At 45.1% G+C, this 20,051-nt stretch overlaps 1 protein-coding gene across 19 annotated transcripts in view; it reads left to right on the forward strand.

Annotated features, from left to right (window-relative positions):
• Positions 1-20,051, forward strand: part of Unc79 (unc-79 homolog) — a 236,846-nt gene that overhangs the window by 98,676 nt on the left and 118,119 nt on the right. For 18 of the 19 annotated variants that reach the window (XM_006515747.4, XM_030246673.1, XM_006515753.4 and 15 more), the window contains 6 exons: positions 898-986; positions 1,600-1,640; positions 3,837-3,865; positions 13,261-13,490; positions 15,287-15,458; positions 17,047-17,277. In XM_006515747.4, the coding sequence (XP_006515810.1) occupies positions 898-986; positions 1,600-1,640; positions 3,837-3,865; positions 13,261-13,490; positions 15,287-15,458; positions 17,047-17,277 (792 nt within the window). The remainder of the gene's footprint in view (positions 1-897; positions 987-1,599; positions 1,641-3,836; positions 3,866-13,260; positions 13,491-15,286; positions 15,459-17,046; positions 17,278-20,051) is intronic. The other variant, XM_030246675.1, reaches the window with a different exon arrangement.

Genomic DNA, 20,051 nt, shown 5'->3' on the forward strand with positions numbered 1-20,051 from the left:
TGTACCACATTTTCTGTATCCATTCCTCTGTTGAGGGACATCTGGGTTCTTTCCAGCTTCTGGCTATTATAAATAAGGCTGCTATGAACATAGTGGAGCATGTGTCCTTCTTACCAGTTGGAACATCTTCTGGATATATGCCCAGGAAAGTTACTGCAGGATCCTCCGGCCATAGGTGCGAGCATCAGCAACAGAATACAAGAGATTGAAGGCTAGAGATTTTAATAGATGGAAAGTTTAAGCAGTTAGCCACCTGATTGTTGACTGATTTAAAACCTCAAAACATCCTGATACTCATCTATAATATGAAGTGCAATGTTCCACAATAACAAGAATGCACAGGACTGGTGGTGGTGGTGGGTGGTGGTGGGGAGGTGGTGGGTGGTGGTGGGGTGTGGGGTTGGGGTGGTAAACAACGTGCTGGCTGGGGGTGGGGTGGGGTGAAATGGAGCCCTGGAGTGAGGAAAGAGGTCCCCTCCATGCTAGGTTTCCTGTGACTGCCTCCACTGCCAGCCTCTTGCTGTCAGTTAATGATTTTTGAAATCTTAATGATGGAGTTTCCTTTTCTTAAAGAGAGATTGCTCTGTTTGTCACTCGTGTAACGCCTCTGAGCATTCTGGTAACAGGAGGATCTCTCAGCGTTGTGGCAGGAGGGAGGATTTCTTGACAGTGTTTGTTACTTGAATTGCAAATTGCAAATAGAGGAACCATGGCAGCCACATTTCAGGTCCCGAGGTGTGGGCTCCAGGGCAGAGCACGTGGTTTATACAGGAGTGGGTTTTTCTAAAACAGTTTACCTTGCTTCTAACACTGTCATTGTTGACCTGTGTGTCCCATAGGCTGGGGATGTGATCCGCAGGAGCAGGAGAGGTGACCCTGTCTTGTCCTTTGTTGCAGATGTGTATAGACCCGTCCTTGTCCGTAGCTTTGGGTGATAAGCCACCTCCACTGTATCTCTGTGAGGAATGCAGCGAGAGGATTTCAGGGTAAGTATGAGTCCGATAACATTCCGACAGCCAGGAAAGCGGTGTGCACAGGGGCTAGCTACTCAGCTTTCCTGCGGGCCTTTGCTCTGGTGTTTAGAGGTTAGTCCATCTGACGTTTAACACAGAGAGCTGCTATCCGGGCAATTTCAGCTTTGAAAAGTTGCCACATCTGTCTCCAGAGGACACAAGAGGGCAATTCCACGCAGCGGTGCAGCTCTGATTTTGAAGTAACCCCAGTCAGAAGGCTGCAGAGAAAACTTGACGCTGTAGGAAATTATAGTTTTCAAACATGGTGTATCGTCACTCCAGTGGTCCCTTTGTTTGACAGTGGTCATGTTAGTTTCATGATCTCACTTGCTTTGTCTGTTTCGCCCCGAGTTTTGGTCAGTATAACTGACATCTGAAAGCATCCTCTGAATACAACAGAATGTGAGGAAGTGCCTGTAACTTATAGATTGTTTGGGATGCATCAGATGCCTTAAAAGTTTATGACGGCGCTCTTAATTACCCTGCCTCTGAACAGCTCTGATCGGTAGTATTTAACACACAGGCCTGCATGAGCAAGGGGAACATTCCAGCAAAGCTCAGAAACCAATTTCATTTTTCTTCCTAGGGACCACAGCGAGTGGTTGATTGATGTTCTCCTGCCACAAGGTAAGGTTTTCTCCGGAAAGGATGGAAAATGAGTTATCGTGACTAATGACATGGCTGATTTATCTCCTTTTGTGCTACTTTATAAAGACAGCAACCAAGCCTCCAGGTTTTAGGAATATTCACTGACCTAAGGCATTCCATCAACGTCTTGTTTATAATATGCCTAAACACTTAACGACTGGGGAAGGAGCTTTCAATTCTACCAGAAATTAAGCTTAGATATCACAATTAGTGTTCTGCATGACTACAGTCCTGCTGAGTTGTGTCTTGAAGAATTTTCTGTGTGTAGAATAGACACTGCCACGGTTGTTGGTGGCAGGTTGGAAAGGGAACGATGATCCCCTTTCCCAACGTTGATACTGGCTCTGTATTTTGGGGTGAGGGGACAACCTTTAATTGTTCTGAGAGCCTGTCTCCCAATCAGTAAGGTGGAGAGGAAGTGTATCTAATGCCTTTTAATGAAAAGATTAGATCTGTGGTGCTCCCCAAAGCGTGTTAGAATCTGGGAGCTGTGTGTTAGAAGTTGCTAGGTTTCGCACAGCCAATCAGGGCTTCATCGAACAGCAAAAGTGCTCAGGAAAGCTGACGACAGACATGGGTGGGGAAGCTGGAGGTATTGACCCAGCTCAAGGACACAGCAAGGACTGTGACTACAGACACAGGTAGTAAAGGGACTAGCAGGAGAGGCCACGGGAAGCCTGATGCAAACAAGAGCTCTTCTTTTAAATTATACTACTTCTTATAAATTCCCTTTTAAACATTAGGTTATCTCAACTTTAAGAGAGAAATCAATGTGATGAGTGTCCCTAACAGGAAGCACTGCTATCTATCAGCCTCCTACTTTATACATAGGAAGATTTGGGCTTGTATGGACCAAGGCTCATTTCTACGCTTTAAACCAGGCCACTCTTCTAGGGAGCCTGTGCTGCTCTTCCTAGCTCTTCCTCCTGAGTACTGAGAACACCAGCATGGCCGCCCTGACCAGCTTGGTTTTCTTTTGTCTTAATTTGTTTGTTTTCTTAACAGACAGGCTCTTGCTCTATTGCCTAGATCGGATTTAATGTCCAGTTCGAGCAGCCTCTCGCCTCCTGAGTAGCTGGCTCTGCAGGAGCATGTGGCAATGTTCAGTTCCTGAGACACTAGTGAAGTGTCAGACACGGTTCTGAATTCTGGCCACCATTTTTAGTTCATCTGTGGAAGAACTGATAGCACCTCTTGCTTATTTACCGGGAGGTGTGACATTAACGTCAGGTTACTTAATGCACACAGTAGGTAACCAAAGGGTTATGTAAAGTGAGCTTTAAACACTGAGTTTTTACTGATTTTGGGCTTGGAAAACACCTTCCTCTAATCTTTTGAGTGAGTGTAACACAGACTGTCCTATAAATAAAGCGTCAGTCCATCTCGTGGGGCCTTACTATTTTAAGGGAAAATGGTGATAGATTCTCGGGAAAAAAAAATTATTTTCTACTACTCTCAAGATATCAGTCTCCATGGAAACACAAAACGCAAACTGGCAAGAGTTCTTATGCACTCATTAAGGTCAATCTCGTTAGCAGACAGTAGTTTGACTGCCTTGCTCCAGTGGATCTACTCATGTCTGACAAGAAACTTTCCATAAGTAACCACAGGCTGCTCTACACTAGTTAAGACGGATAGCTCAAGTCAGAGTAGACTAAGATAAGGGTCTCCTCTAGTCTTGACGTCTCACGCCGGTACTCTAAGCACTGCCCATTGCTCTACACAACTGTCACAGAAAGAGCAGTGACAGGAGCCCAGAGTCCTTAGCTGCTCTGGAGGCTTCATTGCCAATCGCTTCTGTGATGCAGAGTAAGCTTTCGGAGTATTAATGTCCACTGAACAACAAGATGAGGTGAGACGATTTAACCTGACCGACTTCCTTAGCATATTTGAGGTTACATTGGATTTGAGAGTATGAGACATGGTTACAGCATGCTGCAAAACCTTAAAACGATCAGAACATCGAGAAAGAGATGTTTTATGCTTTTGAGGGGAAAAAAGAGGCCAGTAAAGATAGATGGCAATTTATAAGGCAAACCCAACGCTTTTGATGAAGTCCATTGGCTTACATTACTAAGACTGTATTTTTTTTTTTTTGATTACCCTTCTTGGTTGCCCTTATTTAAAATGGGCTCTCTTGTTTTGTTGATATTTTGTGTGCCTTCCCCTTTACAGCTGAAATATCTGCTATATGTCAGAAAAAGGTAAGTGCAAGCCATCTGTGTGGTGGGCATGATTTTCCCGTGTTTGTGTGTAATCTCATCCGTCGACATCCGCCTCATTTCTGCACCATGGTTTCCCACTGTGCCCACGTCAGTGTATTTGTGGAGGACTCGAGGGAGTGCCGCACGCATGTGAGATTGTGACATCCACATGGTCTCCCAGTCCATGGCTGCTTTTGCTCACTCACCGTCATGTGCCCAGTGTCTTTGCTCAGTACTCTCAATTGGAAGCATGTGTGTAGTTCTGGGGAAGAGACTAACCACGAACGGGCTTGGGTGACAATGTAGTTCATGGGATTTAAATTTAGGAAACGGTGTTTCCAATGTGCTAAAAATCTTTAATGCATATAGTTTAATATATGTCAAAAATATGCCCGCATCAAGTATATGTAGAAAATATTCATTCAGGTAGAAGTTGGATATATGTTTAGCTGAATATTCCCCGGGTAAAACTGCCTTTTGTTGTTTTTTCATGATTCCTTTGAGCCATTCCATTTTATGTCCCTTTCCTATTTTTTTAGTAGTTCAAAAACTAAGGAAACAATATGGTCCCATTCTATTCTCTCCTGCTTATTTGCACCTTATGCAATTCATTCAGACATTTTGGGAGGTTGGTCGTGGAACTAAGTCTTTGAAGGCTGTCTTGATTATTTTTTGTTATATAACAAACCATCCTAGAATGTACTGGTTACCAGCAACAATTACTTGATTGCAACTTTGTGGATTGGCAATTGATTAATGAACTCCTCTGGGCTTCTCTATGTTCTTGGGTTGTTGTTGGTATGTGGTGGGGAGTCCCTGGTGTGGAATAGAGAAGACAGGCTGATAACAGATGGTCTGATGATCACATATTATATATATATATGGGACCGTAGCTTGCTTGGGTGAATGGTTTGGGTGACAGAGGTGTCTGGCCTTCCCTCTTCCCATGAGAAGTCTCACCCTCTAGGAGGCTAGGCTAGGCTTGTGCACTTTCTAAAAGAACCAGAAAGAAGGTTGCAAGACCCCTCCTGTCAGAAGCTCAGAAGTCACAAAACATCAGTTCTGCTGCATGCCACTGGGTAAAGCAACTGGAAGGTCACACAGTGTGGAGGAATCTGTGTAACAGATTAAGCAGTGAATAGTTAGGGTTACTATTGCTATGATGGAGCACCATGACCGAAAGCAAGTCGGGGAGGAAAGGATTTATTTGGCTTACACTTCCAGCTCACTGTTGATCGTTGAGTGTGTCCAGGTCAGGAACTCAAACAGGGCAGGAGCCGATACAGAAATCATGGAAGGGCACTTCTTACTGGCTTGCTTCTCATGGTTCATGCAGTCTGGTTTCTGAAAGAACCCAGGACCACCAGCCCAGGGATGGCACTATCCACATCAATCACTAATCAGTACAACCCGATCTTATGGAGGCATTTTCTCAATTGAGGTCCCTTCCTTTCAAATGACTCTAGGTGTGTCAAGCTGACATGAATTAGCCAGGAAAATTGGTCCCTTGTCAACTTGAGACACAAACATTTTCATCATTAAGCTACAACCTTTCCTTTCTTGTTCATCCCCAAGACCACAAATTAACATCAACATCACAAGATCAATGCAATGTCCAATGTCTGGGATCCACTCATAATCATATGGACTCCTCCAAAGGGTTTGAGTCATTTCTCCAGCTTTCCTTTCTGTAGCACGCAGCTTGTCTTCTAGGCTCTGGCCAGCTCCACTCCATGGCTATTGCTATTCTTGGTGGTCATCCCATGGTTCTGGAATTTCCAAAATTCTGGGGTCTTCTGTTGCAAGTGGGATTTCGCTAGTAGCCTCTCCTAGGCTCTCTTCAAGCCTCCACTTCTTTGCATGACCCCTTCAGCCCTGAGCCTTCAACTGCCACTGAGGCTTCACCTTCACCAATGGCTTCTCTTGGCCTCTTGCAGTGCCAAGGCTCAGCTGTCCTTCATGACCCCTTCATGCCTTCAAAACCAATACTATGTGGGTGACTATTACACCATCAAGTTTGGTTACCAACACAAGGTACCACCTTGGCCACCTCTGGAACACAGTTTCTGTGTGCTGACTCTCGGGAAACACTTCTCAGAAGATTTCACCTCAACAATGCTGGTTCTTTTCTTAGTCATCACTAATTTCTCAGCTCCAGCTGACCAGCATCAAGTATCCCAGTAAAGCACGGGTTTCATTTTAGCAGTTCTGGTATCTTGCTAATAACAGCTGATTCTTTAGCTCCAGCTAATCAGAACCACATACCCCTAATTTGAGATAACAAGTGGGTCTGATAGTCATTAAACTTCCCTCTCTGAAACTTCACAAGCCAGGGCTCCATCTTCTGCACTGCTTTCAATATTCCAAGCTCCTACAGAATAACTCACCAAGCACTGAACACTCAATGGCTCTTCTTCCACAAAGTTCCAAAGTCCTTCCACAATCCTCCCTAAATCAGCATGGTCAGGTCTGTCATAAAAATACTCCACAGTCCTGGTACCAACTTCTGTTAGTTAGGGTCACTATTGCTAGGATGAAACATTATGACCAAAAGCAAATTGTGGGAGGAAGGGTTAGTTTGGCTTACTCATCTACATCACTGTTCATCACTGAAGGAAGCCAGAACAGAAACTCAAACAGGGCAGGAACCTGGAGACAGGAGGGGTGCTGCTTACTGGCTTGCTCCTTGTGACTTGCTCAGCCTGCTTTCTTATAGAACCTAGGACTACCATCCCAAGGATGGTTATACCCACAATGGGGTGGGCCCTCCCCCACTGATCACTAGTTAAGAAATGCTCTACAGCCAGATCTTATGGAGGAATTTTCTCAACTGAGACAGCCTCCTTTCATAAGACTCTAGCTCGCGTCAAGTTGACATAAAATTAGCCAGGACAAGAAGATTTAGCATCCTACTCTTTGCTCTCAGGATCATCCAAGCCTGAAAACATCTTCATCTTAGGCCTCTGTCCACTCTGCCAGAATCGATGAGAAACACTGGCTTTTATGTGCCCATCACAAAGCTCTTTCATTAAACTCATTAGATGGACATACAAGTCTCTGAGATTATGCCCTGCTATACCTTCAACTCTCTGTGAGGCTTCTGGGAAGAATGCCTTGCAGTCTCAGCTCTTTATCATTTAGTAATAAGGGTAGTGGTGTCTGCCCTTAAAATCTGCAGCTCTTTGCCTAAAAGAGCCTATGATGTAATACATTCATTCCGAGTCTTAATAAATGGCTTTGTCTCTAACCCCGTCATCATTTTTTCCCCTGAGATCACATTTTCCTGATGGGGCCCTGGATTTAGTGTTTACCCAGGAACTTTTTCTTGCCTGGAGAATCTTAAATCACAGACTGGGAAGAGTGTCCTGGGTCCAATATTTTTCTCTTTAAACTCTAGTTGTAAGTAGAACAATTCATTCTCCTTCCTCTCGCAGTTACACTTTGTGTGTGGGATGTATGTGCATGTGCACAATTGTGCTTACCTGCCTGTGTGCCTGTCGAGCCCAGAGACTGCCAGGGGGTGTCTTCCTCCATTGCTCTCCTCTTTATGTTTTGAGACAGACACTCAGCGAATCTGGAGGCTATGGTTTCAGACAGACTTGCCGGCCAGGAAGACTCTGATGTCTGCTCATCCCCCACCCCCTGGCCCTCACCCTGAGATCTGGGTCTTATGAATATATAACATTGAGCCCAGCTTTTACATAGCTCCTGGGCATCATATTCTTGAATAGCAAGCCCTTGACCTAGTGAGCTATCTCTCCAGTGCCACTCTCAATAAGAATACTCAGATAAAATAAGAATACCCACATTAAAAAAAAAAAAAATCCTTCAGTAGACCCTGAGTTCCTCATGTCAGTGTTGTGGCCAAATGTTTTACTGCTGGCTGTGTCCCTTTCTCTTGACCCCAGAACACTTTCTTTATTTCCTCTAAGATCTCCATGAAGCTCATGAGCCAGGCCTTCCAGACTTTACAGCTTTGTAGATTATTATAGCCAGCCATTCGGTGTGGATAATCTATCACAATGGCCACTCAGTGTGGACTGTCTTCCATGGCCGCCATTTAATGTGCATAGTCTATCATAATAACCACTTAATGTGGCCTGTCTACCATGGTAACCCCACACTGCCAGACAATTCTCCTCCAAACTCACAGTAACTCCACATCCGTGGCTGGGAGGGGCATTTGTGATGGACCTGGATTCTCTGGATGAGGACTCAAATAGTATGTGACAGAGATGACCTGTGAGGTCTAAAGCAATGGTCACAGTGAGACTTTGGGGAGGGTTACTTGGATGGGGAGTATGGTTCATGCAAGAAGGAAGAGAAACACTGTGGTCAGAAGGCCATTCTTTGATTCTCCCTTTGAGAAGTGGAGGCTGTGTTGCTTCCTGTGGGTTGGGAATGTGTGACTCTCTTCCGGCAGCAGGACCTCGTCTGTGTGATTTAGGCCCTAAAAGGTCACATGACTCCTAGTCCTCTTGCATACCCGGGGTTCCTCCAGATTCTTCCCGTGTGAACCCAAGGGCTGTGGTGTGGATGGAGTTCAACAAGGCTCATGTGTTGGAAGTTCTGTCCCAAAGGTTAAGAGATGGAACCTAGTGGAATATCATTAGGGGCAGATTGCATAGCTCTTCATTAGTCTCAGAGAACTCTAGTGAAGCCCACAGAATGGGTTGTTACAGAAGACCAAACCTAACCCCTCTTGGTCTCTGGCTTGCCACGTAGCCTCCCATCCCACAAGCACTTCTGCCATTTATATATCCCATCTATCAGGAGGTTCTCATCAGAGCCCAGCTAATGCCTCTGCCATGCCTTTGAATATCCATAATATGAAGCTTAAAAAAAAACAACTATTTTCTTTATATTTGGAGCCATGTGCATTTTGAATATGCCAGAGCATATGGAGAGGGCAGGCATAGAGGCTGAAGAGAGAGGGCCCAGTTTAGCCCATCCTTCAGTTTTCTGAGCCATGGGTAAAGAAGACTCCTGGTGTCAGTGCTCCTGGCTTCCAGCAGTTTGAGTCATTATTCTTTAGGCCTTCACAGAGCAGAGCAGAGCAGAGCAGAGCAGAGCAGAGCAGAGCAGAGCGGAGTGGAGAGGAGTGGAGCAGAGCAGAGCAATCTTGCTTTTGTTGCATGGGAATCTCCCACTTGGAGAATCCAGGCACATAACCAAATGGCTGAGGTCCTGATTGGCTTATTATGCAGCCGGAGGAGACAGAGTCAGTTCTGTGATTGTTTTAAAGTTGCCTAAGGAGCATTTATTTATTGTGTTCATCTGCTCCTTCCACCTTGCTCTCAGGGCCGGCTCCTTGGTTTTTATGAATTCCATCGGGACCTCCTTTCCAAATGACTCAGTCCCTGTTAGGTGGCTCCTGCCCTCTCATGCCTGACCAGGTGCAGTTAACGCAAGTGATTTGGCTCCTTCACCATTCAGTCACATTAGATGCCCTTATTTTATTTTATTTTATTTTATTTTATTTTATTTTATTTTATTGCAGACAGCAATTATCCTGGGTGTTTCACTGCTACAAAATAAAATTCCCTTTCCCCTTTCCTCCCTGTCTTTCCTCCCCTTCTCCCGTCCCTTTCTCACCACCACCACCACCAACCCAACCACCCGCCCCCCATCTCTTTGCCATGCCAAGAACAGAGCTCCTGTTCATGCAAGCACTCTATCCTGAAGAACACATCTAGCTCACCTCTTTTCTAGCTTTCGAAGGCCATTTTCCCGTTGCCTTTCCCGCCTCTTCCATTGTGCACCATTTAGCTCTTGGTTCCCTTTCTAGACCCCACCTCCCGCCTGGCACCAGCAGCAATGGCACCTTCTCAGTGTGTGTTCTGCCAGCACCCCACTTCTGGAGTTCATTTTCACCTTGGCTAAGGTCCAGCCAAATGTCCCAGCTTGTATGATGACGACTCACTTGCTTACAATAAATAGTAGCTTGGTAATTTGGCCTCGGTTGACTGGGCAACTCTGCTGGTTTTGCCTGTTCTCCTACGTGGAGACACAGTTAGCTGAAAGGGGTCTAGAGGTTGGCTGCTCCCCACTTTCCGTGTTGTCATGCCTGTGACATGCTGGGTTATCTGGAATGGCCCAGATACTAGGTGTCTGAACCCTCTCCTGAATGTTGTGTCCGGAGGTTCCCGAGGTAACGGTGTTTCATCAGACTCGGATGGGCCAAGCCCCTTGAAGTGAAGTTGAGGAGTCGCATACCAACCATTACATAGGCTACATTCAAAAGCAAGCCTGCCACACCATCTCTGACTTAAGGCAGTGGGAGACTCTACTTGTTAAGAGATTAAGCTGGAAGGCCTCTAGAGAGCAGAGTCTGGTCTCAGGCATGGCCTAAGTGTCACCATCTGTTTGGGTGTGACTACGGGAGAGATGTGGGGATAAGAAGGTAGCAGTCAGTTTTTTTAAAAAGATATTTTATTTACATTTCAAATGTTATTCCCTTTCCTAGTTTCCCCTCCAAAAATTCCCTATACCCTTCCCACCTCCCCCTGCTCCCCAACCCACCCACTCCTGCTTTCTGGCCTTGGCATTCCCTTATAAGAACCTTTACAGGACCAAGGGCCTCTCCCCCTATAGCCCATACAGCTAAGGACTTATCTGAGGACTTACTGTTACACCAGGTGCTTAGTGGATGTTTGCAAATCCTATTCTTGCTCTCACAAGATGATTCTGTACCTACTGATTCGGCTTGATGTAACTGCTGCCTGTGCTGTTTATACAGCCGAATGGTTGGAGAGATTGTGAGCGTGTTTTTCCTCCTCTGCATACCTCATAATTGGTATGTTCTCTATGAACCATAGGGGGAAAAATCTCACACTGGGTATAGATAATCATGGTAAATGAAGTTTTCTGTCTTGCACACAGCAGCACAGCAAAAGAATTTAAAAAAAAAAGAAAGAAAGAAAGAAAGAGAGAAAGAAAGGAAAGGAAAGAAAAGAAAAGAAAAGAAAAGAAAAGAAAAGAAAGAAAAAAATTTAAAAATGATGCTAGGATTTGGGGAGTACCCAGGCAGTTGAAAAGAGGGTGGGTGAATAGTTGACCGTAAACCCCAAGACTATGTTGTGGTGAATGACGGGATCACACCCACAGCCTATTGTTTATGTAACAGTGAACATTTCAAAGGAACAGAAAGCTAATTATAATTGTCTTTGTCCATTTTGGCTGCTACAAAATGTCGCAGGCTGGGCACTGGCAAACAACACATGTTTATTGGGAAGTCTAAGATCAAGGCATTGGTAAATTTGATGTGTGGGAGGGCCTGCTCATCAAACATGGCATCTTCTCGTGGCATATTTTTATAGCCAGCTTTCTTTAGGCCCCTTTCATAGGGGCACAGATTCCACTTCTGAGGGCTCTGTCATCATGACTTGCTTAACTCCCATAGGCTCTGCTTCCTAATATTCCTATGTGGGAGTTAAGATTTCAACATGGAGGTTCAGGCTGGGGTTTGGAGCGAGTGTCCAGGCCACAGCAGCAGCTATAAGGGGAGAAAGGGCCCTAAGCATGCATGCTGAGCAATACTGCCTGTAGAACCGTGTTGACAGCTCCTCCGTGGGCAGGAGGAGCTGTACACTAATAAAAACACACATGAGTGAAACTCAGCCTCTGAAAGAGAAAGGTTGTTGTATGAACTTTCCCCAGGGACACACAGATGTCTCCTCTCCCCAGACAGGGCACCCACAATGGACCAAAGTAGTATTCCCTCAAAATCCAAAGCCTTATGTATAGAGATGGGTGAGAGGTCACATAAAGGAGCTTGGGTGACTGAAGCAGCTGTACCACCAGAAAGTCAAACCGCAGCATGAGTGACAACTTCCTTATAGATGGAGTCTCCTCTTCGGTTAATACACCACTCTATATACGCCAGCTTTTTTGAGATCATAAAGCCATGAGCAACAAGGGCAGAGTTGCCTAGAGCTGTCTGGAGTGCAGGAGGAGAGGTTAGACTCCCAGGTAAAGGTCTAGTGACCCTCCACATCCCTCCTTCTATGAGGGAATGTCAACAGTCAGTGGGCCTGGCCTTGAGGATCTCAATCGGAGGTCACAGCTGTTGTGTGGGCTGTGAGGGCTGTTATGCTCCGTGCACAGCACTCGACGGCATCCATAAACAGGGAAAAGTCTGCGCGTTGACTCTGATGCCCAAATCAGAGGAAAACCGCAAGGAATCTTAGTAGAAGAATCACAAGACATCTCAACAGCCTATTTAAGAGATTAGGAAGAACATATTATAAATATTTTAGACTCTATGACCATAAACACGCAGCTGCAGTCTGTTGGAGAAGCTGTGACTGTGGAAAGTGTAGCGACTTAAATATCCTCATCTTGTTGCCCTGAGTCGTGGTAAGAAAACACGATTTTTCTAACGCTAGCATCCACAGTCAGTAGCCTGGTACCTGAAGAAGAACTGGTAGTTCCCACTGACAGTCCGCTGCCTTGCTGACATGCTGATGGAGGGTTTGTGTTTGCAGTCTCCCTCCTGACTCTCCTGGGGTACTGTCAGGTGGGTTCCCCACTCTTCACAAACTCTGAGTTGCTAAAAGGCCAGGGTATTATTTGTCCTTGAGTTGATTCTGTCTGTCAAGCTCTCCAGGGCTTTGTCTGACGATGTCAGGGTGCTCCCTGCTTCCTCGGAGCTCCTAAAACCTCTTCCCATAGAAGTCACCTCACTTCCCTGCCTCTTGTCAGGGCAGTGATGACAATATCTACCCCCCCCCCCACGCCACCCCTGCCCATCCCTGAAATGAAAAGGCATCTCTCTCTGCTGCACAGCTTTTCTCTTGCCGCGGCTCCGTCTGTTGATCCCTCTGCTGTGGTTGGTGTTGTGGCCAGCTCTGTGACTAGGTCTAGTTGTGCTTTGATGTGTCCTCGTGGTGCTGATTCGTATACTTGTTAAGCCTTTGGAGGGGTGGGAGTAGAGAAGGTCCTGCTACAGAGCCATCAGCCCAGTGTAGCGTAACCTCCGCCTGTCCTTGAATGCCAAGGACAGGTGAACTGCAGGGGAAATCTACTCTGTGAGAGGCAGGTAAACTAATTTTTAAAAGGCTTGTGCTGGAAGTTGAATTTTTTTCTTCCTGACTCTGGGGTGCTGTGGCGTGCTTTCTCAGCATCACGGTTCTATGTTTTTATTCTTAATTTCTGTTGAGAAAATCGTAAGCATTAAATTCAATCAACCCAGCCTCCTAATGCCGTTCCATTGCTTTCTAGATTATACCTACCCTTTCCACTAGAATAAAACACCTCTGTGTGGCTAGACCACACCTTGCATTTTGGAAACCCGGTCACTTCCTGTGGCCCCTTGAGGTTCTATTTGCTTCAGGTTTCTATCCAACTTTGTCTCAGAAGCCAGCTTTAATTGGCTTTGCTTTCTCTGCTTGCAGAACTGCAGCTCCCATGTCAGAAGGGCAGTGGTCACCTGCTTTTCCGCAGGGTGCTGCGGTCGCCACGGAAACAGGCCTGTTCGGTACTGCAAAAGGTGCCACTCGAACCACCACAGTAACGAGGTGGGAGCCACCGCAGAAACTCACCTCTACCAGACCTCTCCACCCCCCATCAACACCAGGGAGTGTGGGGCGGAGGAGCTGGTCTGTGCTGTGGAGGCAGTGATCAGGTAACCATGGCTTCCCCTGTGTGGCATTGAACTCTACTTGCGCATGCGCCAAGAAAGCAGCTCTACTCCATTTTCACATGCACTCTGCAGTCGTGCCACGATGTTTTAATAAAATGTAAGAATTCAATAAGTAGTTTGATTGGATGACAATCATGTGCAAGGCCTTGTGCTAGGTACTTGGGAGACACAAGTGCCCTTCAGTTACTTAAGCAGATACTAAAGAAAGGAAACCTTTAATTGCGGTAGGCTCTGGTGAGCACAGGGTAGCCGCAGGCAGAGGAAGCCGGTGTTAGGGTGGTGAAGCGGAGGCTGGAGCATGGCAGTCGTAGCCAGGAGGAGAGCTACAGACTATGTAGGCATGCTTACTTGCCTGTCAGGACCGAGGTGCAGGGAGCCAGGTAGCAGCAGAGCTGAGGTGAACTTCAAAACTGAGGGTCTCCAGGTGGCCGTGTAGGAGAAAGCAGCGTTTTACACCCCAACTTCTAGATGTTCTCTTTTCAGATATTATCCAAAGTCACACGATCATTAGCAATTAAATAATGCCTGAATATACAATTTTTAAGGAGCCTTTGTCGTTTCTCTTTCTCTTATACCGGTGACAAACCATAATAGGATTACGATGTCTAAATAGCACATAGGAAACAAAGATCAAAATGCAGCTGTGCACTTCTGTTTGTTCCCCAGTTGTTTTCAATGTGTGTTTTATTTATATGTCCACAGTTATAATGACTTTGTGGTTCTGAGCCGATATCCAATCCACTCTTTCCATGTTGTGCTGAAGTTTTATACTCACCGCTTTTGAGTCCATAGGCAAAACCCACAGAGCGGGCTGGGGAGACGGCTCAGTGGGTAAGAGCATGAGGACCCGAGGCTGAATGCCAGAACCCACTGTAAAAGACTGGGCATGACCACATAGGCCTGTAATGACATCACTGGGGGACCAGGACAGGCAGATCCCTGACAGCGTGAGGCTCTCAGCCTAAGCATGGTGGGCTTTCGGTTCAATAGGATACTCACTAAATAGATAAGTCAGAGAGCAATGGACAGCCAGTGCCCTTCTCTAGCCTTTGCAGGTGCACACACAAGTGTATACACCTATATCTCCAACTCACATGTACTGCGAGCATGCGCGCATGCACACACACACACACACACACACACACACACACACACACACACACACAGAGTAATTATTTGTTTTTCTCTGCCATTGTACATTTATATGGCTTTCTTTTTTTATATTTTATAAACAGCTTTTTGATACTTTGTACAGGGCTCTTCCTACATAGTCTCAGAGGTGGGTTAGCTGGTTAAAGGGTATACCTATCTTCACAATACGTTACCAAATTGTTTTTGAAAGCGTGAGTATCCGTTTCCAATGCTAACAGTGCACATGAAGCGACTTGCTTTCGCTGATCCCTTGCCAACATTCCTTATTATTACTTTTTGTCTGCTGCTTGCTCAGCAAGCTTGGAGAGGAGCCACTCCCTTGTTTCCAGAGCCTTGAACACTTGATACCCACACTTCTTCCCGTGGGGTGCAAATGACCAGTCTTGCCTTGTGAGGAGCGATCGATCGTATCAACCTTCTTGTGACCGACTGGAGGAAGGAAACTCTTAGCTTTTCTTTGAGATGGGGACATAGTAAGAAAATGAAACTAAGGTTTCTGGGTAAATGACAGGGACTTAGACGAGGGTGAGCACAATGTTTGAGGGCTCACAGGGCGATGCAAATAGGCTGTGTGATAGGATGTGTTTTTGCCTCTTCTTACCTGTCCCCCTCTCTCTCTCGGCCAGCTTGTTGAAAGAAGCAGAGTTCCACGCAGAGCAGAGGGAGCACGAGTTGAACCGGCGGCGGCAGCTGGGCCTCTCGTCCTCCCACCACTCCCTGGACAACACTGATTTTGATAACAAAGATGATGACAAGCACGACCAGAGGCTGCTCAGCCAATTCGGGATATGGTTCTTAGTAAGGAAAAGACGCCAGCCCCTCTCTGCTCCCCTCCGAACCCCTGCATTGTATCTGAGGAGGAATTGCTCCCAAAAGGAGACAGCAAAGAGTGAAGAATTAACCCTCAAATGGGGGGGGGGGTATACCCTGGGGTAGCAGCTCTCAACTCTGGGTTGCTTGTTATTGTATCCAAGAATGCCTTTAGAAAGTTACAATGTCCATATTTGTCTCCAGAATCCTGGGAACCTTTCCTCTTTAATTATAAAGAAATTTAATTTTGACAACCAATTTTTGGTACACGTATAAAAGCTTATCACTTATTAAAGATGAAGGAAGCTAATATAACGAGATGGATATGCCTGTTTGTTCTTATGGAAACCATTAAATATTGGCAGATAAGGGATACTTCAGGATGCAGAACATCTTTAAGGTTTTTCAGGGTGAATCAATATTTTTGATTTTATAGTTGTCAGTGCTCCCCTCACCCAATTTGATTTTAACAAACAAGGCAGCAAGAGCCACAGTGCCAAGGCCTTGCCTCAGTGAAGCTCACCTCCCTCACAGGACGCAATGGTAGTGCGGGCTGGGGCAGGCTGTCAAGTACTAGGTTTACCATGAGGCACCAGAGATTTACGTCTTATCATTTATGTACATGAGGAAATGTTTGTATAGTTAAGGGGGGGTCTATGGTATACATATATACCTAGATATACATATACGAACTATAGTCAGGCTACTGGGGAGGGAGTCGTTACACTGATTTGAGTCGACTCCACTACTCATCCAGTAGAGATCAGATACTGCAAAGACCCAGCTGTACGAGCCTGTTCTGCAGAGATGCAGGCTTTTTTTTTTTTTTTTTTTTTTTTTTTTTTTTTTGCCTGCTAGATACAAGGATTATGTCTCCATAGTGATTTCCCTCTTCTATGCTTGCACACAGTTTCTTGGGAGAAAAAAAAAAAGACTACCAAATTGGGAACTAATTGTTGGTTCCACATGTCTTGCTTCCAAGAACTTATTATACAGGAACACAGTGACTCCTATTGTTGGAAACTCTTTGAAGGCAGGGACAATGATTTAATTAATTAACTAATTAATTAATTAATTTTGTATTTTTTTTGGACCCTGTCAAGTGCTCAATAAACTATTGTTTCAGAACGGGTAGATATTGTTTAAAAATTACTTATAACACAGTGAGTTGGGAGAAGCACTTGGGTATCAGAGTTGTTACTGATGGAAAATTTTTTTTACCTGAATCAGGTCTTTTGAGAACTGAAATATGATCATTTTTTTTTAAAAATTGAAGATATTGATGAAATATCACTTTATCGACTTAATCTTTTGGAAAAAATTTCTAGTTCAGGTTACATAATGGAATTACAACAGGAAGACAATGCTTAGGAGATGCTCAGGGGATGTTACTGTGGTGATCCATGCATGCCTTTAGAGAGGACTGTAGTTCTGGATACATGGTAACCATTTGTAACATTGCTGGTTTTGAATGCATCATCTGGAGCCCCTCCTTTTTCCCCTCTTTAAATATGCTTGTCATAACTTTGTAGCGCTGGGTGGAGGAGCCTGACTGAGGTCTGTTCTGCTACTCCAGGTGAGCCTCTGCACACCCAGCGAGAACACGCCCACAGAGAGCCTGGCCCGGCTGGTGGCTATGGTATTTCAGTGGTTTCATTCCACGGCGTACATGATGGATGATGAAGTTGGAAGCTTGGTGGAAAAGCTGAAGCCCCAGTTTGTCACCAAGTGGTTGAAGACAGTATGTGATGTCCGATTTGATGTCATGGTCATGTGCCTTCTTCCCAAACCCATGGAATTTGCCAGGGTAAGTGGAGGTCACCTATCTAGGCCTTGCTGCGGGAGAGGGGTTGGGGGCAATGCTACATTTGACCATCCCTCTTTGTGTGTCAACAGCCAAAGACAGTCTACTTGGATGTGGTGGCATACACCTATAAACCCAGAATTTAGGAGGCAGAGGCAGAAGGATTGCTATGTGGTCCATGGCAGTTGAGACTATACCCTGAGTATCAGGCCAGTCAGGATTACTATGCAATACTTTGCCTCAAAAATGAAAAATCCAAATCCAAACAAACAAAAACCAAGGTTGGTTAGTGTGATACTCTAATCTTTGATGATGTGCTGTTTCAGCTTTGGTTTGGAATAGGGAAGACTGGCATGATGGATTTGTAAGGTGTCTGTAATAACTTAAGTATGTGTTTATTCTTAGTGTTGCTTGTTCTTACTAAGAAAGAAAAGAAATTGTTTCTGTGTGACTTGGGGTCTCAGTTCTTTTCTGGCTTGCAGCCAATGAGGGACATTTCTGTGGCTTCATGTTCACCTTCCAGATTATGGCAGAGTGGCAAGGACTCAAACATCACTTCTTACTAAAAGCAATGATCTTCCCTTGGGCTTGCACATGCCCAGCGAGTGGTCTCTAGAAGCAGGGTAAAGCCTGGCATCTGTAGTTCACTTCCTACAGGTCTTTTATGGGTCAGATCCTTCTTGATCAACTGGGCCTACAGGTGGGTTGTTGTAATTACTTAGACCCCTGCAAGGGTAAGGGCACTGAGATAAAAGCATCTCAAAGGTAGTTTTACAAGTGCTCAACCACCCATTTTTAAGGTGTCCTGTTTTCAGACTCTTGTAATGGCTCTTTGAAGTCTTCAGCAATTACTGCACACCTTCCAAGAACACCCAGGCTTTGCAGGAGATAACCCTGTGAGAAAACAGACTGCCCAGCCCTCAATCAGGACAGGCATCTCACAGGGAGCAGATCACCCCACTTCCAGCACCATAGGCCTGTTGGATACACAGCCAGTGAGATAATGTAAACTGCATCCTGATTGGCTCCCTCCCCCTCATTTGGAGCAAATTTCTCAACATGGAGAATATTCTGTGTGGGCAGAACAGAGATAATGCCTAGCCAGACAACAGTCTGATGGAGACTGCTCCACTGTGCGGATCTCACATTCCCTTCCCCATGTAATTTCCAAGTTTGCCAGTGTTCTGGAAGAGAGGCTCCACTCTCTGTCTTTCCAGTATTCTGGAGACTAGGTTTCGCCCTCTATGTCTTCCCAGTGTGATGACCCTGAATACCAAATTCCTTTCTTGTCTTCAACCATTACTTTGGGATGAGTGGCCAGACCTGATTTGTTGGGAACTCCTGCTCACTCTGGCTGCCCTAAATCAGCTTCCAATTGAAAACTCCAGTAACAGTCAAAGTTCACACTGTGCGATTTAAAATTCCAGACATGGTTCCTAGAACTGCCAGAATGCCCTCTCCGTGTGTTGGAGGACAGATTTCTCTATGCCTCTCCTCATGCTACCTAGTTGTAGATGCTCAGTGGGGAAGACACCGTATTTCTTCATTACAATCTCATTTGTGCTTAACTCAGAAAAGTGGAGGCTCAGCATCGGGTTTTGGCAGTAATACATGATATTTATTCCCTCAAAGAATTTTCTAGGTTTTATTTTTATTTGTGATTTTTGTCTTTCAAAAAGACAGTTTAAAACTGGGCGGATATAAGACATTTGAGGATAAATCCGAATACAGACCATCAGCAGGAATGGCTGTGACTCCAGGATTCAGAGGCTGAGCAGTTATGGAGATAGGAGATGGTCCTCTCTTCTTTGGTGCCACCTACTGACTCCTTCATAGCATTGCATCTTTACATGCTGGGCAGTTTTGAGTATCTGGAACAGGAAGCATCTTCATGCTTCCTGTTATTTCTCTTAGAGTGGTATGATATGATTCCAGTCTGATATGATTCTGAGAGATAAGAAGTTATGTCGTTAGGAGAACCTCTCCTTTCCCAAAGTGGGTCTCACAAGGTAGCTAATAATAGATTAATTAGAAGAGAAGGCTTATTGGTGAGAATAACGAAGGATGATGAATTACCCCCGGAGCAGTTCGAGATTTAAGGTTTCCAATCGTAACTCAGCATGGCTTTGGCTTTTCGAAGTTAAGAACAAGAAGTGACTTTCTGTATGGTGGATGGATTCTCCAGAGTGTCTCTGGACGCTCTCTCTGGAGGGGGTAAACAGATATGCATTTTCAAGTTCTTAAAGGTAGATATGAAATGTTCAAACACCAGCTTGTTTCTTGGGATCATTTGCTTGGAAAATTGTTTTCTGACCTTTTACTCTGAGATAGTGTCTGACTTTGTCACTGAGGTACATTTCCTGTATGCAGCAAAATGCTGGGTCCGGTTTATGTATCCACTCTATTAGTCTATGTCTTTTTCTTGGGGAATTGAGTCCATTGTTATTAAGAGATGCTAAGGAAACATGATTGTTACTTCCTGTTATTTTTGTTGTTAGAGGTGGGATTATGTTTGTGTGACTATCTTCTTTTGTGTTTGTTGAAAGATTACTTTCTTGCTTTTTCTAGGGTGTAGTTTCCCCTCCCTGTTTTGGTGTTTCCTATCTATTATCTTTGTAGGGCTGGATTTATGGAAAGATATTGTGTAAATTTGGTTTTGTCATGGAATATCTTGGTTTTTCCATCTATGGTAATTGAGAGTTTTGCTTGGTATAGTAGCTTGGGTTGGCATTTATGTTCTCTTAGGGTCTGCATGACATCAACCCAGGATCTTCTAG

Source organism: Mus musculus, chromosome 12, assembly GCF_000001635.26.
Source record: "Mus musculus strain C57BL/6J chromosome 12, GRCm38.p6 C57BL/6J".
Lineage (NCBI taxonomy): Eukaryota > Metazoa > Chordata > Mammalia > Rodentia > Muridae > Mus > Mus musculus.